Raw genomic sequence first — 26,118 nt, 5'->3', positions numbered from 1 at the left:
ATAGTTGTTTCTACTGTAATATTAAAAAAATATTCACAAAATTTTGTTGAATTTTCTTATTGATAAAAAAGAATAGAAAAATCAAACTAATAATACATTTGTTTGTTTTCAATATATAAAAGTAAAATCTCCTCACAAATAGTGAAGTAAAATATCAATAAATTTTGTTGATTCAATAGAAAAATCAAACTAATACATTTGTTTGTTGTTTTCAATATAAAAGTAAAATCCCCTCACAAATAGTAAAGCAAAATTTAACTGAATTTTGTTGATTCAATAGAAAAATCAAACTAATATATTTGTTTGTTGTTTTTAATATAAAAGTAAAATCTCCTCACAAATAGTAAAGCAACATATTACTAAAAATCGTGTTGATTCAAAATATAAAATTACTTCATTTTTTTATTCATAAAAGGATATAAGATGGATGACAAAAAAAAAAAGAAAAGAATATAAGATCCAAACCAATACAAATATTTCTTCTAAGCCTTCATTTATAAAAATTTCCCACCCCAAGAAAAAGAATAAAAGAATAAAACCAATTTTCTTTAAAAAAAAAAAACTTATACCCATTTCTCTATAGACTCCAAATCCCTAAATGTATAATATTCATCCAAATCCCTAAGAACTCCCTCCGACACTCCAAGCCGAGACCGTGTAAAGCGGCTGATCCAACCACCGCAACGTGACTCCTCCTCCATCTTCATCGCTCCTCTCTACATTAAAGAACTCCTCATCGCCATCTCCATACATCCTAAGCAGCATCTTGCTCTGCAAAACCTCTCTCTCCGAAACTCCAAGACTCCGAAACCCTAACTGCTCCAGCATCCTCCTCCACTGCCCAAAACCCACATGCCTCTCCTGCCGATGACTTCCTTCGCACGCCACAATGTTCCTGATCTCTCTCCCGAACAAAACCTCCTCGATCTTAACCCTCATCAAGCTATCCGCACCGAGACGCTTGTGCATCACGTCAAAAACCGCGGAATAGTACTTTAGCGAGTTAAACACTCTCGTCTCGAGCTGCACGGAGTTGTGTTCCGCTTCCTGTTCTGCAATAACGACAGCTACAGGGTTGGTGCTTCTGACCAAACCCACAAAGTCTCTAACCGCAGCTCCTGTCCCGTCGTAAAGCGTCTTGTGCATCTGCGAAACGCAGTTCACGGCGACGGCTTCGCCTTCCTTGACGTGAAGCATCCACAGCCTAACGTCCTCGAGCCTATCCACCACGGGATGGAACTGGAACTGGAGATGCATCGCCTCCGCGAAGCCGTGGAGACGGTCTCCCGTCTCGTTGAGCTCGTGTTTGGATTCTCCAACGCCTGTGATGCGCACGTGTCGTGGTGGATTGGGCCTTGAAGCTAGGCTTTGGAAGAAGCTGGGCCATTGTAAGCCTTGCTTGATGTCGAAGTCGATGATGTGAACTCTCTCTTTCCCTTCGAACGCTCTGAGTAGCATCGAGTTCGCTGTGTAGTGAATGAACTTTGGGATTGGTGTCACTTGGTTCAAGAACCTCAACGCGTTTGCTGACTCGTCCTCGAAGTCACGAGGCGGTGTGATGTGGAAGATGTGAGGCCACATGCGAGCCACTCTTAGAGCTAGAGCTTCGGTGTAGTAAGCTATGAGACGAGTCATTGGTGTTGTTCCTCTAGGAGAAGCAAGTTCACCGCTTCTTGCGATGAAATGGTTGATCGCTGCTATGTTTCTTGTTCTGATCGCTTCTAAGCATCCCGTAAGGAGATTCACAAGCTCCAAATCTCTCTGTGTGTCGTTCCTGTGATTGTTGTTGTTGTTGTTGTTGATGTTCTCAATGGTCCTTCTCTCTGCGCTGCCTCCGTGTTGTGTATACGGATGCCTTGAACCGTTTGTGGGTTCTGGTACTCTGTGTCTGAAGCTATGACTCTCTGCTGATGCGCTTGTTGATGATCCTGAAGCAGGACGGTTACTCTCGATGTCCTTATCGCCTAAACCAGCTAACTCGGTGATAACCGAGTTAACCCAGTGTGGATGACCCCGTAAAGGCTGAGTAGAGATCAACTTTTCATCATTATCACCTGAACATGTCAAAGAAAAGGGTAATGATGCTGGAGTGAAATGATCAAACCAGAAACCCATGTTGTGTTCATCTCCTGTTTCACCTCTTTGCCTCTTCACTCTGCTCAGACAAGACTCGTCCTCCTTGTCTTCAGCCAATCTCTTCAAACTCTTCTTCTCTCTGTTGTTGTTGTTGTCGTTGTTCCATGAAAACCCATCTGCATTTCCTCTTGTAGTTGCCAAAGGTGGAAGCTTTATGCTCTGCTTAAGCGAACATCCACCAGTTTTGTTGTTGTTGTTGTTGTTGCTGTTGATGTTGTCGAGTGAGATGCTGCGTCCAAGTGGTCGGCTGGAAGGTGTTTCCTTGCGGGGGAAGTTACTACTGCTGCAGGGTAAGTCCAATCTTTGTGTGTTCATGGGAAAATGTACTGATACGGCTGATGATGTTGCTGCTGCTGCTTCACTCCTTAATCTTCTGGTCGGTGACAACAATGATGAACTTGAACAACCTGCCAACATCCTCTACAAAAAATATCTACCCACCCCCAAATTAATCTATGTGAGTGATATGGTCTAAGTGTCTGTTTGCACAAACAACAATTGATTAAAAAAAATGGAATCCGATGGGAAAAAAAAAATCAAAATAGAAAGAAATCAAAGTGAAAATCCTATATGAATGATTTTTTGTGACTTAATATGCAAATAAATAGAAAATGAAATGAACCCCCTCCCCCAAATAAAATATATAATCAAATAAAAGAATGAAAGAATAGAACTAATCTATAAAACTTAATCAAATCAATCTACCATAAACACACAATCATCGGATTCCTTCAAGTTTTTTTTAACAAACAAAATCTAAAATGTTGATGATAATGATGACCAACGAAAATCACATCATCATGAACAGAGGAAGCTGTTGTTGAAGAAGATGATCTCCTCCGTTGATGAACAGACTTTGTAGACCCGGTTCTCCATTCCGGTTTTCCATCCCGGTTTGCCAAATTTCCCAGATCAAGAAACCCAAACACACAAAACCCAGATCAGAACTTCACTCAGAGATTACTGTGACTGCTATAATCCTTTTCTTTCTTGTTGTCCCTCTCTCTCTCTCTCTCTCTATCTGGTTTCTCTCTCTCACTCTCACTCACTTTTGGTTCTCTCTCTCTCTCTCTCTCTCTAACACTCTACAGAATGTGGTAGTATACAGGGTTGTTCTACTAATACCATACTTCTCACCAACTTTTTCAGTTTGTTTTCTTGTTGGGTCTTCGAGAATTGAAGTCACTTTTCTTTTTACACTAAATTGTTTTTTTTTTGGGGCAGAGTGAGTAATGCACGAGGCAATCAGGATGTTTCTAAGCCGTTGGATTTACAGAATCGAACGGTGGAAAAGTAGTTAAAGGTTTAGTGACCGTTTGTATATTGTCGGAGAAATATGACCGTTGGGGGAGGAAGGAGAGTGTTGGGTGTGTACAGACATCAATGAAGTCTAGTTGGACAAGCCAAAAAAGACTTTAATATACACACCAAAAATAAAACATTATTACTCCTATTTTTGTCAACATGGCATTAATTTAGTATGATAGTACATTCCTGGTTAAAAAAAAATCATTATACAGAGTTTACAGACCAAATAAATATTTTGGGTACTGAATTCAGACTTGTCATGAGTAAATCTTTTATAGTATCGTTACTCTAAAAAACATATGAAAAGCTACATAAAAATCCCTCATCACACACTGAACACTTTCTCATAATTATAAACAAATGCTTAGGAATATTATTTCGATTTATTTAAAATACAACATTCAATTTATTCAAAAACACAATACTTTTTGAAAACCAGAATTTTGGTTATCTTAATAAAGTACCTAGAAAACAAAAAAAAATATTACAAAGTAAAAACTTAAAATCATAAAAAAATACTTAAAGATCATGGTGAGATTGAGAGAAAATTGTTATACGTAACTCGGTGTTAAATTGCTTTAGCAAGAATGGAGAATCTATAGTCATTTGAACCTCTATGCTAAAACTGAACCCTGTGTATACAGTAACTCACAACAGTTTTTCTTTAATAAATAGAAGATAGACATTTATATTTTCTATGATTCATTAATTTCAATTATTTTTGTAAAAAAAACTTATAGAACAGAATGGGGAAGCATTGATTGAATTAACAACAAGAACGTAGAGTTCATTGAGAGAACTGCTTAGAGACAGTCTATCCTTTTACAGTGAAGCTCAAAAGAGAACTAAATTTGCTATTTTAATGTTTCAACTTTATGTGATGTTAGTAAGAAACTAGAACATCCCCAAGAACAACAGCTCTTGTTTGCTTAAGATAAAACTTAAGTTAAACTGCAATGGCAAAAGGACTTTGTTTTGCAACCTAAAGTCTCTCTTGGCAATCACTTTCACCTGTTAATGAGAGCATAAGAATTAAGGACTTATTTAGTAACAAACAAAGAAGCTTCAAACTAATGGGCTTAGTACCAAAACTAATGGGCTTTTTGATAAAGCCTACCAACTCGTCGTCGTTTCATCAGATCGGCTTTTCGTCTGAGTCGTCTCTCTCTCTCTTCACTCGCCGGAGAATTGAAAAAAGGTAAAGAGAGATGACGAAAGACGACGGAGAAATGGTAGAGGAGCAGAAGAAGAAGCCATGCCGGTTCTGGATTTGGGCCTTATCCTCCGTACTTTTCCGATTGATCCTGATCTCATACGCGGGAAATCTCAACCTCTCTTCCCGTCCGGAGGTCTCCACTCCTCTCACCAGCATTCGCCGCCGTATCTCCTCCTCTCTCTCTCCGTCTCTCATTACCACTTCTAGGATCGCGAATTCTCCTTACATTTTGTGTTGTTTTTTTTTTTTGTAGTTGCTGAAGGTTACTGGTTGAAGCAGGCATCAATGTCACCATATGCAGGTTGCTCTTTCAGATTTGAACCTCTGTAGTTTCCGACTTTAGGCTGAAGCTGAATTCTTACTTGTGTTTGCGCAGGATCTATGTATCATGGCTCACCGTTGCTGCTCTCGCTTCTCGGACCTCTCACGGTTCAGAGGTTAGTTGCTGAAACCAGTTCAAATGATCTGAAACTTTGTTTCAACTTAGTAGAGTTTAAAAAGGAAGACACTTTGGATGTTTCAGGATCAAAGGGCAACCAAGTCACCTCTTTTGCAGGTACTTCTCATCATTCTCGTAACATGAGCTAGTGTAGGATTAGATTGTGGGTATAGATCTTGATAAGCTCTTCTCTGTGGGATTAAGAGATTTAACTATGTGACAAGAGATCATCTTTCAATCTTTACTCTTCGGAAGATGACTTTACTTGGATACCGACACTCTCTTGGATGCAGCTTGGTTTTTGTTATTGCAGATATATTAAGTGCAATACTTCTTCGAGGTATTGGTAAGAAACTCCAGATGGCTTATGGATTGAATGCTAGGCTACTCGGCCTTCTTAAGTCTCCAAGGGATAAAGGTATCATCTTATTTGATTCTACTCGTTTTGGTGAAAAACACAGATGTGGTTATGTACAGTAGGTCTTAGTCCACGGTTAGATTTTGTTTTGGCTCATTGAGATTGGGTCAGAGAGTGTTCTTTTGGCAAAGACTGATCTGTCCTTTTCGTGTTCTCAGCAGGGATCCTACCTTGCGGTGATATTGCTGCTCTTGTCTACTTGTGGAATCCTTTCACCATCGTATGCTGCGTGGGTTTATCAACTTCTCCAATCGAGAATCTGGCTGTTATATTGGCACTTAATGGAGCAGTTACTCGTAAGAAGACTATGATACTTGCATATAGTTTCTTGGCATGTTACACATATGTTTACTACTTGTGCAGGACGAGTTCCTTTGGCGGCTTTTGGTTTAGTCATGGCCACACATTTATCTCTTTATCCTGCAATTCTTACAATTCCTGTATGTATCATTTTCGTGCTTTATGTGTTTCATGTTTCTTAAAGTAAACAGATTCTAATTTTTTTTGTTTGTTTCCCACAGGTAATCTTTCTATTGGGATATGGTTTGGATGCTCCTCCTCTAAAATTGTTCCTTCAGACCAGAAATGTAGAAAGTGGTAACAGATCATCAACCTCTTCTGCTTCTAAACAAGCCAAATCGAAACCGACTGCACAACTTCCCTTCTTATGGAAAACAGTCGTGCACTTCGTGTTCTGGGCACTTGTGTGGTCGCTCTGTGTAATGGTTTTGTGTAGGTTATCACTGAGTAAGCATGGCGGGCTCGAAGAGATGTTCAAGAGGTAACTCTTAGCCCTGAGGAAACCAAAATTCATATCCACATAGGCTAAGTTTCTGATAGATTCCTGGTCATATCATATATTCTTTGGAGGTTCTGATGCTAGTTTGGTTCTCCTCCTTATTACAGGACATATGGTTTCATTCTGAGTATCGAAGATCTGTCACCGAACATCGGAGTCTTTTGGTAAGTATATAAGGTCTTATCATCAGTGACGAATAAGAAACATCTGCTTTTCTGAAACCATTGTTGATCTTCTTCTCATTTTCAGGTACTTCTTTGCAGAAGTCTTCGACTTCTTCAGAAACTTCTTCTTGATAGTATTCCACGTAAACATACTGTTTATGTTACTGCCTTTAGCCATACGGTTGAAACATCGACCTTGCTTCCTGGCTTTCATTTACTTGGCGATCTCCTCACTTCTCAAATCTTACCCTTCGGTAAGTACTTTTAACTCACCGTGAACTGCTTATTTTATTTCTTCTGAGAAGCTGTATTCATGAAATGTTAAACCTTGCTTAGGTTGGAGATTCAGCGTTGTATTTGAGTTTATGGGCATTGTTCGTCAATGAGTTAGCAGGTAAAAGCAAACACACTACTCTTTAGAAATGTTTAGCCTTTGCAATATGATTAAACTCTGTTTTTGTTTTGGAGTAGATATGAAGTTCTCGTTCTTCCTCTTCTGTGGATATCTTGGTGTTTCTCTCCTCAGCCCTGTGATGCACAATCTATGGATATGGCGGGTAACTATCTTCAACTCAAATCCATCATAGCTATTAGCAACCAAGTGATCTCAAGTTCAGAACTACTGTAGATTCAGAACCTAACTTTTTGATTCTTCACTTCAGGGCACCGGTAACGCCAATTTCTACTTTGGAAACGCTATTGGCTATGCGTGCTTTCAGGTAAAGTGCGGTCCTGAATCCATTACTCTATATACTGATCTCAAGTTCATTACTCTATATATGCAACTTAATGTCAATCAGAGGATGAGGTTATCAGTTTTTTGAACAAAGGATGTTGTATTTCTTGAATAAAACGGTTTATGGGTATTCATGGGTTTACAGATCGTTTTCGTGGTTGAGAGCGTAAGCGCAATGCTGAACCATGACCGAGCCCTGAAGAAATGTAACCCGAACCATCAAAAAGTCAAGAACTAAGCGATTTGCAGGTACATTAGCTCAACCGCAAACGCCTAACGCTGGTCACATGTGTTTGTGAGAGTCATTCTTTTTTTGTTGTGTTTGAAACATGATACAATTAAAGTAACCAATAGTTTGTGCTTTTGTAAAAGAAATGTTGGTCTAATCCAGTTAGATCATATCCAACCCCACTGCAGAATGGAGTGGATTATGCAGTCGTGAACAAATAAAAAAACATTACTGCATATATGGAATAATCTATTTTTTTGTTTGTTCACAACTGCATAATTCACTCTATTTTGTAGTAAATTTTGCGGTAAGGTTGAAGATGCTCTTGGTTTGCATCTGTATTCTCTGAACCTAAAGTTGTAGCTGCAAAATCAAAAGATCAAAGTCACTTCGAAATCTAAATTCAAAATTTTCACTGATGCGTGTGAACACACCCAAGCACTTCAAAAATAATCAGATATTTTAATTCAAAGAGAGAAAACTACTTAAAATTTATATCTTTCAAACAAAAAAAAACTTTTGTACATTTTAGTTTCCATTTTTTGAAACAATCTATTTTAAACCTTAGCCATTTTAGTTGCAAGAAAGTCAACTATTAAATTGATTTAATGCTGATTTTTCAGGTACCTAAAACAGTTTGGTCAACAAAAAATTTAAAATAAACAATTTTAAAAAGTTAAAAATTAAAATAGCTTAAATAACCAATACGGCAAAACCATGGTTTGATCCCGGCTGATCACCCATACTAACTTAAATGACGAGAATACGTGGAGCACCATGGACTTTGTGGATAGGCACTTCGGTGACTGGATCCCTACAATTGTCAAAAAGAAAAACTAAAAAATTGTTTTAAATTTTGTTTGTGTAATTTGAGAATTTTTTTTAACCGTTTTCTCAAAAAATGTAAATCAATCTATTTTGTTGTTTAATTGACAATTCAAAAGAATACCAATGTATGAAGCACTATAATGAAATAGTGGTTGAGATTACCTTAGTGAAAAATACTACTATCTATTTATGTTGAGAGTTTAGTATGGTTTTCAAATGTAATACACTCTTTTGTTTCTTTCCCCTTTTTACACAAGACGAATTTAGTAATAATGTACATGTATGTTATAAAAGGCTAGAGAGGTCAGAGGCAAAAGAAACCAAGATATTACAAGAACACATATAAGAGAGTTACAAAGTATGATGATGATGATGATGCTGATGATGATTAACAGGTCCACTTCGAAGTAGGGAAACAGCTGAGGCGATGACACCATTTGCAATGCTTGTTCCCATTCTCTCCTTTGAAAAGCATCACCAATCCAACAGTTAACCCAACCACTAGTAGAACCGCTGCGACTACAAACAGCACGTACTGGTACATGCTATGCTTGCGTTTGGTAACGGAAGTGTTGGTGCGGGAAGCTTCCCAGCCGTACTGTGGTCGGACAAGGAGGACAAACCCGAGGCAGAGCCCGGTTAAGAACCCTCCAATGTGTGCGAAATTGTCAACCCTAGGTAGCAAGCCCAGTCCTAAGTTGATTGCTATGATGAATAGGAGTGTGACAAGAGCAGCTGCCTGCAAAACAACAAACCTTTAGAAAAGAAAGTACTAATGATAAACCGCAGTTCACACATATATGAAGGGTTCCTATTTTTCTATACCTAAAAAACAAAACCGAACCGAAAAACAAATGAATATCCGAATATTCGAAATACAATTCATATACATAAATCCCAATCTTATTATCCGAACCAAACGTAAACCAACTGAAAACGAACTTTATAAATATCCGAAAGAAACGAACCAAAAAAGGGAAAGTCCAGGTCTAATAAGTACCTTGTTGGCATAGATAGTCCAATTGATGAGAAGTTCAGATAACATAGCTCCAAGAAGTCCGAAGAGAGCACCAGAAGCACCAACAGAGATACTTTCTTGAAGGAAGAGAGACGAGAGTATACTTCCACCGAAACCAGATACTAAGTAGATAAGCCCGACCCTTACTGCACAATTCAATTGGCGATTAATGAAAAGAGTCGAAAACTTCATGAAAGAAAGAGTGCTTTGTACGTAAAGGCAAAAACTTACTGAAGCCAAACTGCTGCTCAAGGCGGATACCAATGAAGATCAAACTCAACATATTGGTAAGAAGATGAATGATTCCAGCGTGTAGCCACATACAAGTGACAAGTCTCCATCCGTGATGCTCATGTACTACTTTCCTCCACTCCAATGCCCCCATTCTCTCCAATCTGAAGCAAAAACAGAGGAGTCTTAACAAAATCTTAGACAAGCTTGAGCTAAGCTTCCAAGGAAGAAAGATTGAGACTTTCGAGGTACCCATAAGATTAAACTTCACGAGTTCTCGAGCTAAACTTACGTTGAAGAAGATGGGCCGAACAGAGGATTCTCTCTAAGTGGCTGAAACGAGAATCTTCCGAGGAACCTAGCGACGCAAGCTTTGTTGGGTCCGTTGATTTTCTTAGGACAGTCGTTAACGAACATAACGGCGATAAAGACTGCGAGATTCGCCACAACGATCGCCGGAACCAGCCATGGAGTCCAATGAGTGTCGCGGGAGCTTTCGTCATAGAAATAGTTATTGTTGTTATGAACTTCTCTGTTTTGCTTCCCACCTCTCTCCACATCTCTGTTCGCCATTACTCTGTTTCTCTCTCTCAAACACCTCTCAAAATCTCTTATATAAATAGAAACTTTGGTTAACGGATCAAATACGAAAGCAGGAGAAGTAGCTTGGAAGAAAGAAAGGAGGATGAATTAGAGGGACAAGAGATTGAGACAGAGCATCTGTAAGAGTTGAGAATTTGAGGCAAAAGTTGTAAGTATTATTATTGTCTGTATCTATCTTTGTGGAATAAAAGTAAAGAATAGAGAGAGCTTTTTGGTGGTGTGTCAATGGCGAGTTAGGCGGTGGTGCCAGCTCCTCTCCAAGGTTTCTTTGCTGACGTAAAAACACAACTCAGACGTCAAAACAAATGAAAAGAAAAAATATATTTTTGAAAGAAAAGAGAAGATAAAAATTGTACAATTCAGTATTTACCGGTTTGAGAACTCGCTAGGCGCAATCAAAGATTAAACCGGAGTTAATTGGAGAGTGGTTTTAGAGATTTTATATCCGTTTTGGGTTTATCTACTGGTAACGCTGTTCGGAACTAGGCGCTACTCCCGTTGCAACTTCGGGCTTAGCGAATTACCAAAAAATTGAAGAGTATTTGGAGATTACGCAGAACCTAATTTTAAATATAATTTAATATATTTATAATATATTTAGTTAATTTTAAACATGATGACACATGTTCGTAGACATAATTATATAATTTTTATATATAATTTTAAACGGTTTCTTTTTAATTCGTCGATTATTAATCCATTATGGTATGTTTGGTACGAAAAAATCCTTAAATACAGTAATTATGTGTTTTTTGGTTTAATAGCTAATTATAGTTATTTAGTAATGAATATTTACATAAATTTATTAATGAGTAAAAAATAATTAACTGTGTTCTAACTTTACACGGACAAAAAAAAACTTAGGCGGACAACACGAAAATTAAATAGGAATTTGGCAGTCAACACGGGAATTAGACGGTCTTACACGGGTTAACGCGGATTAACACCTTGCTACACCAGTTTGGGCATATTCGCCGTGGTCAAACATCAAAAAGCGTCCGCCTAGGCGGCTATGCGACCACGTTTTCGAACATGGATTAGTAGTATCTATATATATAAAAAAATGTTTGCCTCCCTCCCGTTGTGCCACGTCATAAAGTCGTTGATTGTGAGTGCGACACTTGTCTTCTTTGCCTAAAACTCATTGTTTCATTAACTTTTGATGTGGGCTGCTGCGTTTCATAATTGTTTACGGTTTAGTGGGCTTTTTGTTCACACCGTGATATAGCCCAAATACAGAGAGATAGCCACTATAATGAAAACATATGTAAAGACTGAAACTTTTGAAACGAGAAAGAAAAGAAGGAGCGTACCGTGAGTTTCTGGATGCTACTGACTTCGCCTTGGTTGGAGGCGATATCAACGGTGACGGTTCATTTCGCCGCCACCTCCGGTAACTCAATAACATTCAAGAGTTTAAAATTAATGGCGATGGGTTTTGCAGAGTATGAAGAGGCATAGGGAAGAGGATGATGAGCAATAACACTGAAGAGGTTAAAAAAGAAAATCGAGCCAATTAATAAAAATATTCCACAGTTTAAGCGGTGGCTTGTAAATCAGATCGGTTTCTCAATTCCGCTATGACTCGATCAAGAGAGAAATATAGTTTTTTTTGTCCAAAGAAATATAGATATTATCAAAGCAAAGATTGCTCCGAACGAATAATAAGAAGATAAGAGAAGCAATCAAAGGTTTTTAATTCATTTTTTAATTAGTTATTGGGAATTAACATGAATGGAAGTGTCATACACGCGCAGATACATGTGTGTTGGTGAGATATAAGATACATATTTTAAACTTAAAAGGAAAATAGACAGGAAGCAATGCGTTCTATTCCCATTGGGTCTTTTCTTTTGATCCTTTTGTTTCAAAGAAAAACGACAGAACATAACCGGATTTACTTCGGTTTAGTTTAGATTCGATTCAGCTTAAATGCATGCATGATTTTAAGCTACACAAGTTTCATTCAATAAATAAAACAACGGAAAATTTTATTGTAAGAAATTAGGTTAATTAAAATTCATAAGACAGAAAACAATAAATAATTAAAAATAATTTTATAATTATCTAGCTACTTATATTTATATAATATTTATATATCAAAATAACATAAATATATGATTATAATTAATATTTAAATAAAAAAACCCGGGCGTAGTCCGGGCCGACCCTAGTATACATATATAGTGTTGTTTTCTTGTAGTCTACTGGTTAGTAACTTGTGTTTAAATACCACTTAGACCTAAGTTTTGAGCTGGTTTGAGCTGTATAAAGGTCCTATTTTGTTAAATTTTATTTAATTTTTAGGTTAAATGAATTAGAAATGATCAAATTTGTCTTGTCTTCACTACGATTTCTCTGCAACTTCCCGTCATATTTCATTTTTTTTTATTTCAGCATTCTTTTCTTTTTTTTTCTTGTAAGATTTAGACAGTACATATCAAATGTAAGGCACATATGTGATTTCAAATTTATCATCTATAAAATCTATATAAAAACAGTGATTTTTTTTCTGATTAATTTGCCGAATAACTCCAATCCGCTAGCCGCTCCGCGCTTTTTCGACGTCTTTCCAATCATTTAACACACTTTTTCGAACATGGTTGTTTAGTTATTTACTTATTTTGTCATCTTTGAAATATATACATTCGAAGAACTACAAACGAGGCCCAAGGCCTAGACAAGAAATGCATAAAGCCCAAAATAAAAAAACGAAAACCCATACAAGAGCACACAACAAAAAGCCCATTGAAATTCGGTTGTCCATTAGATTAGCGTGAGAGAGACAATACATGTCAATCATCCCGCAAAAGAGCGGCTTTCCGACAACACTGAAACACATTGGAAACATGCTGTCGAGAACGAAGAACCACCGAGACGACTTTAGACCATGAATAACCAAACCATCGTAGTTGTAACCGCCGGAGCTCCGAAGAGAGCCATCCAACAAACCAAACCCATTATCCACAGATCTCTGCTTTTGATCTCGACAACTTCAATCACAGATACTCGATCCAACTATCGATTTCTATGCAAGACACCCAAAGCGACTTTGAAGATGAGAAGAAATTTGAAGACGCGAAAATCCTACTGAGGGGATGGAGAATCAACCGAGAGCTGAAATCGAGGTTGGAGAGAAGGAGATCGAGAGGCGGAGATCGAGCCCAAACCAAAAAATCCGGTAGTAGTAGCCTCTCATCTGAAAGGGAACAAGATGAAAAGAGGCTAGAGCCATGTGCTAGCAAGAAGGTGTCGAGCAACCACCTTTTACTGGAGCCAAAAGCCGGTGTCTTCGATGTTGAGAGAACCACCGAGCGCCAAAGATGGTGCTTTATGACGCCGACTTGGATGTTGAACAAATCACCGACCGCCAGAGACAGATACGACCACAAGTGACAACATTGGAGACCAATCACCGGCGGTGAGTCTCTCTTTCTAAAAGATTTAAAATAGATAAGAGAAAGAGAGACTACATATTTAGTTATTTACTATTAAAGTGTTTCTTTGTTTTAAATGTAGTATTTTTGTATTTTAAAAATATATTACTATAGCAAAGGTTCTATTGCTTGTTTTGCAAAATAAATTGGTTTAAACTTTTTAAAGTTATTAAATAATTTAACAAGTTTATATAGATCTGTATTTTTCAGGGAACCATTAATGATATTGAATCATTATGCAATACCGCCAAGCTGGTCATATGATTGATCTTAAAGAAATATTTGTAAAAATTTAAATAATTTTTAGCAATTTAGGATACTAATATTTATATATATTATCTCTTTAAATTTTAAAATTCAGAACCAATATTTCATTAGATTTGAGCAAACCCGACCTTCCACATAATGAAAAGAAACTCTAGAGGAAAAGAAAGAAAAAGAGTGTGACCATCATTATTTATAAACTAGAAGTCACGTATCATGAGAATACAGAAAGCATGACTTGTAATGCTGAATTAGACGGCTTCGATAGCATTCACTGCAAGGGTTGTTTGGGTAAGCATCAACCTCACCATTGAAAACCTGATGATTAAACTTAAACGGAAATAAAAGGAAAAGCTTATTGTTTGACTTGTCTTATAGTATTACAACTAGGTTAAGATCTGCACCTAGCGCGGGATGAACATTATATATAAATTATTTTTACGTACTATATTTTTTTTACATATTATGAAATAAAAAAAATATTAAATATTAAAAAAAATTAGTAACTATTACGTATATTATCAAATTGATACGAACACATAAATAAATTTTATTAATCCAAACATACACTTTTTATTTTATATGGTCTATAATAAAATTTAAATGATATAGCATAGAAATATAGTACATTTTTAATATAGATATTTATTAAATAATTTTCCAACTTATATTGTTTTTGATCATTTGAGTCACTGATAACAAAAAATTTCATTGTGTGATGTTTAATAATTTTTGTAATTTATAATTTTTTAAAAAAATCAATTCAAAGTTATAAATTTAACTATTAAGTTGTCAATATTTGTTAAAAGCTTTTATCAAAAAAATTGTTCAATGAAAATTTCAAAATTAAAATATTTATGTATTTTTATGGTATATAGTTAATTTAAACGATATTAATATTTACATATATATGTATATATATATATATATATATATTTAATCTTAATATTTATTAAATGAGTCTTCATACTTATATGATTTTGTAATCATTTGTATCTTGTCATATCAAAAAATTTAAACCATTGTTCACGAAAATTTAATGTGAGACTTTTAACAGTTTTAGTAATTTATAATCGTTTAAAAAAATTCAAAATATAACATATACGAAAAAATTTAAATTTAAATTTAAATTATATGGTTAATGTGGTTGTTTAATTAATTTTAATAAGTTAAAATTGAAAAAAATGATAGAGGATACACTATTTTTTATCAAATCTTTATATTTCAAAATCATTAATTGTCATATATACTTTAGCAAGATTAGACAATTCCGTAATTTTTATTTACGGAAAGAATGAAGTACTTTAATAATTAATTTATGGTTAGTTTAATAAAAAAATTATTATATATTTAGATGTACCAATTTATTTCTTTATAGATTCTAAGAATTATTACGGTGATGACACATAGATATCTCATGTTGTAATGTTTTTATTTTAATATATAGGAGATTATTACTTGACATTTATCTTACATTTCTATTTGTATCAGACTATCATTTGATTGTTTAGATTTCTATTTATTATCATTATCAATCATACACTACAATAGAAGAAGGAAAAAAGCACACACAAGTGAGATAGACTCATGAAAACTAGTAGACCAGTGGTTTAAGTACAGAGTGGGTAATTTTGTGCTGCTGGTCTGAAATCTGGTGAACTTTTTTATATGTTATATCCGCTGATTGGTCAATTCTGGGAAACCACATTTAATGCTAAAGAATGGACTAAATAAAAATGAAATTAGACTCAAGAAGCCTATTGTTCTGATTTTGTCCAAATGGCATAAAAGTGGCAGACACGATGAGCCTCTTAACAGCCCGCAGACAGGTGTTGTCTTTTGCATTCGACCCAATAAGAGAGCGTCCATGTATGAAGGAAAAAGGACCATTAGACTACCCGTTTTGTTCAAAAAAAAAGACTAGCCATTTTGTTAAAACTTGAATCCAATTTTTTTTTTTTTTGTAAACTAACTTGAATCCAATTTTCTCTTAAACTCACTTGCGATCACAAACCTTAGTCTTCGATTAAACTTGTACAAAGACTATAACTAATTAAGAAAAAAAAAACATAATTTGTTTACTCAATGTTCATCTCACTTCTCAATCCAAAAAGCATTTATAAGTTACTCTATCAATTTTAAAATAAATGATGTTTTGAAGAGTTATGATATTTCAAAATACATGATGTTTTGATATTTTGATATTAGTTTTAATTTTATTAAAATCTGTATGACCAATAATGTTTTATAATATTTTTATGATTAGTTGAATTAGTATTACTTTATATTTTTAATATTATTATTTTTTTAAAAATAATGAATATCTTAATTCTTGTGTCTTCATCCAAAACATCGACTATTTTAAAACAGAAGGAGTATAACACACTGAGATGGATCTCCTCCACCAATCCACTAGTTCTATGGCTACTTAGAACACCTCCAACAATAGGTTGTAGTAGGAGTTCTTAGAATTAAAAGAAAAGATAAAATCATAAATACACGAGAGAAAAAAGGTAAGAGTCCTAAAAACTAGATTTTTAAGAACCTGTGATATGCTAAAAACATAGGTGTCAATCTGTTAATTTTTAACATATTCCGAAAAACAAAACATATAATCATGTAATTAAAATAATGATATATTTTTTTCTTTTAGAACTCCTTATAGTTTTTACTGATAATGGTGCTCTTAGAGCATGCGTAACGGTAAGATTCATTGGAGTCCTTAGCGACAATGGCATTTTGGATTAATCCTGGATATTTTGGATTTTTTTAAAAAAAAAAAGATGACCATTCACGGACCGCCACATAGTCGTGGGGACCCGTAAATAGTGCAAAGATTCACTAAGAAAGAGTCCTTATTTAGGTATTTTAAGGATTGAATCCTTAGCTTTTGGTGGGATCCACTAATTATTTAATTATTTTTTTCCTAAGGATTCCCACTTAAGGATTTCCTTTGCGGATGCCCTTACAATCTTAAGCTTCTAATTACACGCATTCTTCTCTCTCTATCTCACTTTGCTGTAACAAGTTTTCAGCAAGAAGAAGTGGTAAAGATTACAACGGCTAGATGAATACTTACAATCACAAGCCAAACTCACATGCATACAACAATACGTGCCAAAGAGAGTTGGTTAGCTAGAAACAATAACAAATTAAAAGGGATTTACGTAGCTAACCACTAAACCAACGAATTAGCCGTTAATCTTGTCTATAATTCAAATTTCCGCCTTAGACATCACATCTTCAAAGCTTAGATGACTTTTTCATCTTCACCGGAGCTTCTCATCCTTCACCGAATCTATGTATCTTTTACTGGATGCAGAATCAAAATCGGAATCATCAATTCTTTGCAACACAAGCATCTTTAATGTTTTCCTCAACTTGTAAACTTGAAAAACTTTTGTTAACATGTCCATAAATAACTGTTGACCAAAGAAAAAAAACATGTCCATAAATAACCTTCTTTTTCTAATGCATTTTATTATTTTTAATCTAAAATAGAAGAGCTCTTTAATAGAAACTAGGTGGACCGCGGGCATTAACATTACTATTAAATTAATAATTACATATTTACAACTATATAATACTTATGTTACATGTATGTGGTTAATATGAAAGATTCGATGTTACATATTGATATTTATACTATGTTCATATGAACAAAGAACACATTAGAACGTTTAGATTAAAAATTTCAGTGTTTCGTATAAACAATATGAGTTATGGAAAATACAAAGTACCTAAAGTCCATAAAGTAGAGAAACCAGACCTTAAGACCAAGGCTTCGAGTTCTGTCTAGATTAAGGCAAAACCCACACATCATATAAGATCATATTTCCCATGTCTTGAGCGCTAGGTCATCATGAAGAGTGTACTCGATTTTCTGAGCACCAACATCTTTCCAGTCTATTGAAAGCACTGTCCCATTAGATTCCACCTGTTGATTGTGCAAAACTACAAAAGAGTCAATAAAAATGCCAAAAACATTGTAATCTCCATGAGAGAAGAAATACTAAATAGGAATATAGATAGATAGATACTCACAAATGACTTGCTCTAGAACTCCTCATATCCTCATCAGAATTCAAATATATCTTACGGAAGAACTTGTTCAAAGCAGCGTCTCCTTCAAGCTTATCATCCTTATATTCTTCTTCAGTTCATCTTCAAGCTTGTCATAGTCCTTTACTTTCTTGGAAGAACGATAAGCCGGTCTCATTGAAACCTCTGAACAATTACACAAACAAATAATAAATTTTAAAATGTCAAGAGTCTGTGATTCAAACTTCTCATCAGGTGAAACTAAATAAAAAGAAAAAAGAAAGTAGAAAACACGTTTAAGAAATTCGGGTCTGGCAAAACTGCTGGTTGTTTGCCATGTTCAAGAGAGACCCATGTGATTATCTCTGCTTTTAAAAGATTTTTCTTAATTTTGGTTGATATTACTTCATATCTGCACTTCACTACTGCTATCTGAATACACACCGCAAAGAAAAAAAAGGTCAATACAATGTGTACAGCTCAGAACGTGGCATTGTTTGAGTTTAAAAGGACTGCTTGGTACTATCTAATAAAACGAATCATTTATATCTGATAAAGCGTATCCTTTAAATACATAACTCTTTGAACTACTTATAGGTTAAGCATGATTATTCTGTTAGTTCAAAAAGTTAGAGTTCAAAAGGTTTAAAAGGACTGCTTGGTACTATCTAATAAAATGTATCCTTTAGATGTCAATTATCCAATTACATCTATAAACCAATTACCTTTCCCAACAATCTCAGTTTGAGATGATACGCTTTCTCTCTTGGAACATCAGTCGCAATACTCAGATGCAAAATCACTAACATAATTGACACAACTTTCATAGAAGTGTTTATCATGGAGGTGTGTTCTGAGAATGCATTATGCTTCAAACGATCACATTTAACACTAATCTTAAAACATCAGAAAAATATAATTGAGAAAAAACAAATATTTCACGCATAAACCACATAAAAAAATCAGCCATGAAATATAAAAGAGAGATTTGAATTACCTGAGATTTATTATCATTGGGTTTATTGTAACATCATAGATGATTTACGGTTTCCTTCTCTAAGCCTTGAGTCAGAAAAGAGGTAATTCCAATAAAAATATTTAAAGATGTAAACAATCCCCAAAATATAACAAATTATATAATTGATAGGACAACGTCAATGAGTTTCAAAGTTTTTAAAAAGCTTTGAGATTACCTTTGGCTCTCAGACGTACCGAAGAGGATCACGCACAATAAATAAATTGCACTTGATTAGCATACACATCTTATATTATATTCTTGATAAGTGATTTAACTTTATAAAAAAAAAGAATTACCTTTTTCGAAAGGGATGATCAGTTCCTGGATAAACAGAGTTGTCTCTTTTTGTTAGTTGAATCACTACTGATGCAAAAATATAGATAGAGATACAACATGGAGAGGAAGAGAACTAAAATAAACGGAGAAGAAGAATCCCCCATAAAATTACCAGTAATGATGTTCCCGTCTAATGAGTTACTTATTGATTATCATACACCTGCGCAAGATGACAAAAGTAGAATTTAAATTAGAACGATCAAAAACATATGAAAACTTAAAAGATAGATGCGTGAAACTAATGGGGGTGGCGTGATATTTATATAGCAAATTAGTTTAAGTTTCTAAATGACATTGTTTTCAAGAGAAGCTATGAGATAGAATATCCTCTAATAAATTTTAATTCATCTATGAGATATAATATCTTCTAATAAATTTTTAAAGATATTCTGGTTATAATATATACATAATTTTGGTAACTCAAATCTTCACATATATATATATATTTAAATATTAAATGCATGATATTAGGAAAGAAGATATTTCCTCAGTTGATTGCAACTAATTTTGGATAAAACAAATCCCACTATAAGGATTTAAATAATAGATAATAAGGAAAGAAAAAGGAATTTTAACGTTAAAACCCTCAACTAAGTTTGTTTTGTTTAATTTTCCCAAACTAAGTATTTAACGAAAAACCCCCTAAACTAACTTTATTTAATGAATTAAACTCTAACAGGTCATAATTACCATTATTACCAGTAAATCTTTAGTTTATGGTTTTCTACACTAAGTAAACATAGTTGAGGAATTTACCATTAAAAATGAAAAAAAAATGAAAAATATTGTAATAAGAGGATAAATTTTCTAAATACATTTTATAAATTAATGTATAAGCTTCTATAAATGACTTAGAACCTCTTATAATAATTTAAAACATCTGATAAGCCAATATAAATTTTTTTATAAATGTATTTATAATTTTATAAATGATTTATAAAACATGCATTGAATTATTGGACATTAATAGTTATTATGATACTTTATATACAAATATAATTCTTTCTATACGAATATAAAATCATTATATCAATTCAAATAAACATTTTGGTTTATTATTTTATGTAATTTATAAATATATAAAAAAAATTGATCGCATTATTACTCTTTCATAGTTTCAACAATTAGTTACCATAAATAATTATTTCTAATATTATGTAGATTATTTGGAAAGTGGTAGTTGAATTATCCTTTCCTTTTAAAAATAATTATAATAAATAAAATTAAAAATCATCGGTCAATCAAATTATAACAATTTGAAGAGTTAATTTATGATCAACACGTAATAAAAAATCACTTATGTGACTTCTCAATCAATATATAGTAGGATTTATATTTTTATAAATAATTTATAACATTATATAAATAATTTTAAAATTTGTATAAATTTATTCTGTAAACAACGATAAATAATTTAAAAATCATATTAATAAACATGTTTGGATTTTGTAATATTTAAAATAGTTATTATATAATTATATTCGAATACAATTCATCAAGTAGAGTATAAAACTATTGTAATTATCTTATATAAAAATTTGTTCATTATATTTTATAGTTTATAAATATTAAAAGTAATAAATAAAACATTATTAATCTTTCTATAATTTCGAGAATTTGTTGCCATAAATTGTTATTTGTAATATTTTTTAGATTATATAGCAAGTGATGTTAAATGTTTTTAGACTTACCTTAAATTTTTAGATCAAATTTAAATAAATAAAAACTAAAAAAAATCAACCAATCAAATTATAACAATTTTTTTGAAACTTCACCTATGAGTGACACGTCACCAGACCTCACTAAAGTGACTTTTCTTTTAATATATATGGGAATGAAGTTTACTCTAATGTAATCTTCTAAAATAACATTTTTAAAAATAAAAAAAAATCCTATTTTTCTCTTAATATATAGAAGTAAAAATAAAATCTTTATTTTAGAATAAAAAGTAAGATGAATTAGAGTATTTTTGACTTTAAATGCTATTATACAAAAAAAGCATACCAATAGAGTGGAAATGCTATAAGACAAATGAGATAAGAGGTTGAAGACATTCCTCAAACTGGCACCAAAGTTAAGGAATTCTTCTACTTCTACATCTCTCTAACTAAATTGTACACGTTAAAGATTGGGAAATTGGACTGTATGACAAGAAAAAAACGCATAATTCACTGCATAACCATTTTCCCTAACGTTTCTATATGCGGCGTTAATTTTATAAATTAATACTATACTGCCCCTTCCTGAAACCGGCGAAACCTGAAAAAAAAATAATATTCTTAATTATTATATCCAAAAAGTAAATTGTGGCCTTACTAACTTCTCATATTTCCTTTTTACTTCTTTGGTACCTTCGTAGTCTTGAATTTTCTCCGGTACGGCTTCGCTTCACATCGTCATCTCCACTGGATTTGTTTTGAATTGTTGACTTCTTCTTCATTCTTTGTAAACGCGTCATTTTCTTCTCGTCGGAGATCGTCGACCACACGACGGCGTTAAGGTTTCAGCGGCGAGTAGTACCAAACCGTTCCTATTCTACTTCACACCGTCGATTCTTGTCAGATTTCTGGAACTACCGTAAGTTCTCGGGTGTTTATATGTTGTTATTCATATGCTGTTGTTTTCTTTTCTATTTGGGCTATTTCGGAATTAGGGTACTATAATTGGTAAATCTACAACCTCGTTACCATTGCATCTCGGATCTGATTTTCCGCATCGAAGTTCGCCAATTGATTTAGGATTTGGGTTTCCCCAGTTGTTCTTATGCCTATTTTATCACCGTCTAGAAATGACATGATCACGGTTAGGTATATTCCATTTGACTTGGAATAGAATAAAATATAGACGTTTATATTCCATTTGACTTGGAATGAAATTAATTCGAACGTTTAATATCATTTTCTGTAGCTTCTGAATTCATACTTGTATTTAATATTTACGTATTTTTATACTTGTATTAGGGTTTATATTTCCGTGTAGGGTTTAGTGATGATTAGAAAGGGGTTAGTTTCTAGAATATTGAGTTCGTCACTGCAAGATTAGGGTTGACATTGGATTAAGTGTCATATTTCCGTGTCGGGATTCGTGATTAGTTGATAGGGTTTTCGTATATATTCCCATGTGTGGTTTAAGATCGTGAGCTATGCATATCGTTATGTCTTACATGGTTTCCATTCCACATTATTGTTATAATATACAATTTATTTTACATTTACTTTGTTATATGGTTTCTAACATTTTTATCTTTCCCTTTTGTTTTTCAGGTTACAAATGAAAGATTTAAGATACCAAGTAGATTGTTCGAAACTGGATTTGGGCCATCTGGTAAATATATTCTCATTTATATATAATGATGCAATGTGTATAAAAGCGGAATAGATCGTGTGTACGTAAAATGGAAAGACCATTCATGTAAAATGAATTATATAATCTTTACTATTTGTTGTATTCTATTTTATTTGCAGAACATAGAATATAAATATGATTGTATAGTGCATAAGCATAAATTATGTTTTGTTGTTTTATCGTTGCTATCAAAACTAAGAATTTAAAACTCAATTTTATCATTTTGTTAACCAGATTGATATCTTGCATATGTCTTATCCATTCACCCATGTGCATTTTGATCATATAGACTAGGATTTAGCCATGTTTAGGTTGCATTTTGCTACATGAGTCTTTATTAGGTATTGGAGTACCACATGGAGTTCTTGGAGACACTTGGATGCATTTGGAGCTTAAAATAGGTGATCTAGGTGATCATTGGACGAGCAGAGCATGGGAGCGACATCACGGAGCGACGCCATAAGGTCGCTCCAAACTACCTCTCAGAGCGACCTCGCTGGAGCGACCCCTAGAAGTCGCTCGCCATTTCATCCCGGTGGAAGCCGAAAACTGACCCGGAGCGACCTATCAGAGCGACCACTCCAGGTCGCTCCTGAAGCCCAGAGCAACTTGGCCAGAGTGACACCCCGAGGTCGCTCGCATTTCTATCGCGTGACGACAACACAATGGAGCCGGAGCGACCTCTCAGAGCGACCTCTCAGAGCGACCCACTGAGGTCGCTCCCGAAGCCCGGAGCGACTTGTCGGAGCGACGTGTCGAGGTCGCTCCGCGTCTATTTGTTTGGCTGAATTCATGTTTTCTCAAGGGCCTTTTGGTCATTTCATTATGCACATTTTACACTTTCTAAACCTATGTTTAAGGGTCTTTTGTAAGTCATTGGAGGCTAGATATCTTTATCTTGGAGAAAACCACCAAAAACCTCTTGAAAAAGTTCATCTCTTTGATTCATTTGATCATATGTTATCCTATTGATTTCTAATCTATTATCTGTATTTCTCTACATGATTAATCTGAAATCCAATATGGGTTTAAGAGGAATCATGAAGAGTAGTGAGTAATCCACTATTGAATTCATGGGTTAGGGAAATTAAGGGTGATTAGGCTAGATCTAGGATGTTATAGTGTAGATCCTTCTTATTCCTCTCTAGTAGAGTATTCATAATGCATCTTCTGAGTTGGCCTTTCAAAAGTTGATCTTTAGGCATTTCCCACCCACAAGGTGTTTGATGAAATGCCTGAGACAACTCTCCTAAGCTTTTAACATACTTTACCAAAGACATTTGTTGTTAAAAGTGTTAAGATAGCCAATAGACTTGTTAGTAATGATTGCTTTCATATTATTCAACCAAATACATTTGATGTTTGAAATATGTTAGCAAATGAACATTCATCTAGACATAGAGTTTGTTTAATATTGTGTCTAAGCTTAAGGTTGATATTTTGATTGATCATTTATCATCCTTAGTTCGAAACTTGATCACCCAAGGTCTAATTCCTATGCCCATGAGTTCTTTTTTATCATAACCAAAGAAAGTCACTTCTTTTATTGTTTTATTGTTCTGTTATTGCATTTTATTATTAGTAGTACCATAAAACTCATCTAAATCATTGGTTGCACTTAGATTAAGCACGTACTTGCATTCTCGGTGCTTTGATATCCCTCAGAACTGGTTCCACAATCTTTTATACTACATCATTTGTCTTAGGAGCCTTGAAAACTCCTAACATAAAATTGGCGCCGTTGCCAAATTCTGAGTAGATTTGAACATTGAGATTTAGTCACTTGCTTGAGACTAAGTCATTTTTATTTTCTTTTGTTACTGATTCTCCTTCTTCACCTCCCTTTAACTTTCAGGTGTATGAACTTGAGGAGCAGGGGTCCATCAAACCTAGTTTCAAGAGTTGCAGACATCAGAGCTTTAGAGAGAGTGTGTGCTAGAGCGAGAAGAGAAGAAGAGCAACAGGCTCACTTGCAGAGATTGGATATTGATATGGCAGATCCACCGCAAGGGCCAGAACACCCACATCGAGCAGCTCGACCCATTGGCACTTATGACTGCCCCAACATTCATGGTCATAGACTGGGAATCCGCGCACCAGCTGTGGCAGCTAACAACTTTGAGATCAAATCAGGACTCCTCAACGTGATCGAGAACAACAAGTATCATGGCTTGGCTTTAGAGGACCCATTTGATCACTTGGACAGGTTCGACAGATACTGTGGGTTGTCAAAGACCAATGGTGTGTCCGAAGATGCCTTCAAGCTCAAGCTATTCCCTTTCTCTTTAGGGGATAAGGCGCGTCAGTGGGAGAAGTCTCTACCCAACGACTCTATCACCACTTGGGATGACTGCAAGAAAGTATTCTTGGAGAAGTTCTTCTCTACTTCAAGAACTGCTAAGCTGAGAAATGAGATCTCCAGCTTTCAACAGAAGGTCTTGGATGGATTCAGTGAAGCCTGAGAGAGATTCAAGGGCTACCAACCTCAATGCCCTCACCATGGTTTCTCTAAGGAAAGCCTGCTGAGCACATTCTACAGGGGAGCTCTTCCTAAGTACAGAGCCAGATTGGATACAGCTAGCAATGGGTTCTTCTTGGGAAGAACTGAGGAAGATGCAGATGAGCTGGTTGACAGCATGGTAAAGAGTGACGCAGTCTACAGTGGAGACCACGACAAAGGCAGTAGAACAGATGACAAGCAGACGAGGAAGGAGTTAAAGGCTCTCCAGGATAAGATAGACATATTCATTGCTGATAAATCCACCCAAGAGCAGCTGAACTTTGTTGGTAACCCAAACCAAGATGCACCACCTGGGGCCAATGAGGTTGAGGGTTTGGAAGGTCAAGAAGAGCTGTGTTTCATCAACAACAATGGTAGTTGGTACAAGAAAGAGCCCAACTTTCAGTACAACAACTACCAACAGAAATCCTATCCTAACAACCAACAGAGTGGTTATCAGCCTAGGAACAACCAGCAAGGCAACTATCAGCATCAGCAAAACCCTCCTCCTGGTTTCTCCAATAAAGGGAACCAGTCTTCTCAACAACAAGCTAATCTTTCTACCTTTACTCCTCAGGAAAGCAGCACAGATGTTCTACTGAAACAGATCTTGGAGTCTCAGACTAGAAGTGAGAAGCAGGTTGGATATGAGTTGAAGAACCTTCACTCCAAGATTGATGGAAGTTACAATGAGCTCAACAACAAGTTCAGGGCTTTGGAAAACCAGTTTGCTTCCATGACCACTCACCAGAATCGCCAACAAGGGTCTCTACCTGGAAAATCTGAACAAAAACCCAAGGAGTATTGCAATGTTGTCCTCTCTACCACTTCTTCAGGGATTGAATTGAGTAACCACAAGAAAGAGGTAGATGAAATTGAAAGATTGGTGTTTGGAACTGAGATTGAACAGGTTGAGCATCTGATTGTAGCAGCATCTGAAGCAAATATTGTGGAGGAAGTTGACAAAATGGTTGAAGCAAAGATTTTGAAGGGAGATGAACCCATGGCTGAGAAAACAGTTGCGAAGAGAGCTAACCAGAAGCTGAAAGAGT

The 26,118-nt window shown here is 34.9% G+C and overlaps 3 protein-coding genes and 1 non-coding gene across 6 annotated transcripts; 1 reads left to right on the top strand and 3 right to left on the bottom strand.

The window, feature by feature from the left end:
* Positions 1-382: 382 nt before the first annotated feature.
* On the bottom strand, positions 383-3,654 carry LOC106358560 (scarecrow-like protein 28). Its single transcript, XM_022710218.2, has 2 exons — positions 2,139-3,654; positions 383-2,054 (listed from the first exon to the last, which is right to left on the bottom strand). Exons 1-2 carry the CDS (start codon positions 2,551-2,553, stop codon positions 622-624), a joined length of 1,848 nt encoding a protein of 615 aa, XP_022565939.2. The 5' UTR covers positions 2,554-3,654; the 3' UTR covers positions 383-621.
* Positions 3,655-4,570: 916 nt separating this feature from the next.
* LOC106358559 (phosphatidylinositol glycan anchor biosynthesis class U protein) lies at positions 4,571-7,711 on the top strand. Of its 3 annotated transcripts, none has more exons than XM_013798377.3 (14): positions 4,571-4,824; positions 4,914-4,961; positions 5,037-5,097; positions 5,184-5,216; positions 5,393-5,517; positions 5,679-5,813; positions 5,881-5,957; positions 6,039-6,298; positions 6,424-6,480; positions 6,566-6,734; positions 6,817-6,874; positions 6,952-7,037; positions 7,143-7,199; positions 7,362-7,711. In XM_013798377.3, exons 1-14 carry the CDS (start codon positions 4,653-4,655, stop codon positions 7,452-7,454), a joined length of 1,431 nt encoding a protein of 476 aa, XP_013653831.1. In that variant the 5' UTR covers positions 4,571-4,652; the 3' UTR covers positions 7,455-7,711. The 3 variants fall into 3 exon arrangements, with proteins under 3 accessions (XP_013653831.1, XP_013653830.1, XP_013653832.1); XM_013798376.3 differs by having other exon boundaries at positions 5,676-5,813; XM_013798378.3 differs by lacking the exons at positions 4,571-4,824; positions 4,914-4,961 and having other exon boundaries at positions 5,040-5,097; positions 5,413-5,517.
* A 725-nt stretch (positions 7,712-8,436) lies between these two features.
* LOC106358558 (RHOMBOID-like protein 2) lies at positions 8,437-10,286 on the bottom strand. The gene is made up of 4 exons (XM_013798375.3): positions 9,815-10,286; positions 9,523-9,686; positions 9,274-9,437; positions 8,437-9,012 (listed from the first exon to the last, which is right to left on the bottom strand). The coding sequence occupies exons 1-4, from the start codon at positions 10,093-10,095 to the stop codon at positions 8,662-8,664; spliced, it is 960 nt and encodes a 319-aa protein (XP_013653829.1). The 5' UTR covers positions 10,096-10,286; the 3' UTR covers positions 8,437-8,661.
* A 14,679-nt stretch (positions 10,287-24,965) lies between these two features.
* On the bottom strand, positions 24,966-25,072 carry LOC125593589. The gene has a single exon (XR_007329491.1). It is a non-coding gene; the product is annotated as a small nucleolar RNA R71 (small nucleolar RNA).
* Between the last annotated feature and the right edge of the window lie 1,046 nt (positions 25,073-26,118).

The sequence above is a fragment of the Brassica napus genome, chromosome C9, assembly GCF_020379485.1.
Source record: "Brassica napus cultivar Da-Ae chromosome C9, Da-Ae, whole genome shotgun sequence".
Taxonomy (NCBI): Eukaryota; Viridiplantae; Streptophyta; class Magnoliopsida; order Brassicales; family Brassicaceae; genus Brassica; species Brassica napus.
Note: the sequence above shows the minus strand (reverse complement) of the source record. Positions and strands in the feature narration are given on the sequence as shown.

Bases quoted from the DNA above. Each gene is read 5' to 3' on its own strand.
- LOC106358558 (XM_013798375.3), bottom strand. From the start codon at position 10,095: ATGGCGAACAGAGATGTGGAGAGAGGTGGGAAGCAAAACAGAGAAGTT. The intron at 9,687-9,814 runs GTAAGTTTAGCT...TTTTTGCTTCAG, and splicing joins TTCGGCCCATCTTCTTCAAC to ATTGGAGAGAATGGGGGCAT. The intron at 9,438-9,522 runs GTAAGTTTTTGC...TGAATTGTGCAG, and splicing joins TGAGCAGCAGTTTGGCTTCA to TAAGGGTCGGGCTTATCTAC.
- LOC106358560 (XM_022710218.2), bottom strand. From the start codon at position 2,553: ATGTTGGCAGGTTGTTCAAGTTCATCATTGTTGTCACCGACCAGAAGA. The intron at 2,055-2,138 runs GTGAAACAGGAG...TGACATGTTCAG, and splicing joins CAGAGTGAAGAGGCAAAGAG to GTGATAATGATGAAAAGTTG.
- LOC106358559 (XM_013798376.3), top strand. From the start codon at position 4,653: ATGACGAAAGACGACGGAGAAATGGTAGAGGAGCAGAAGAAGAAGCCA. The intron at 4,825-4,913 runs GTATCTCCTCCT...TTTTTTTTGTAG, and splicing joins TCTCACCAGCATTCGCCGCC to TTGCTGAAGGTTACTGGTTG. The intron at 5,958-6,038 runs GTATGTATCATT...TGTTTCCCACAG, and splicing joins CTGCAATTCTTACAATTCCT to GTAATCTTTCTATTGGGATA.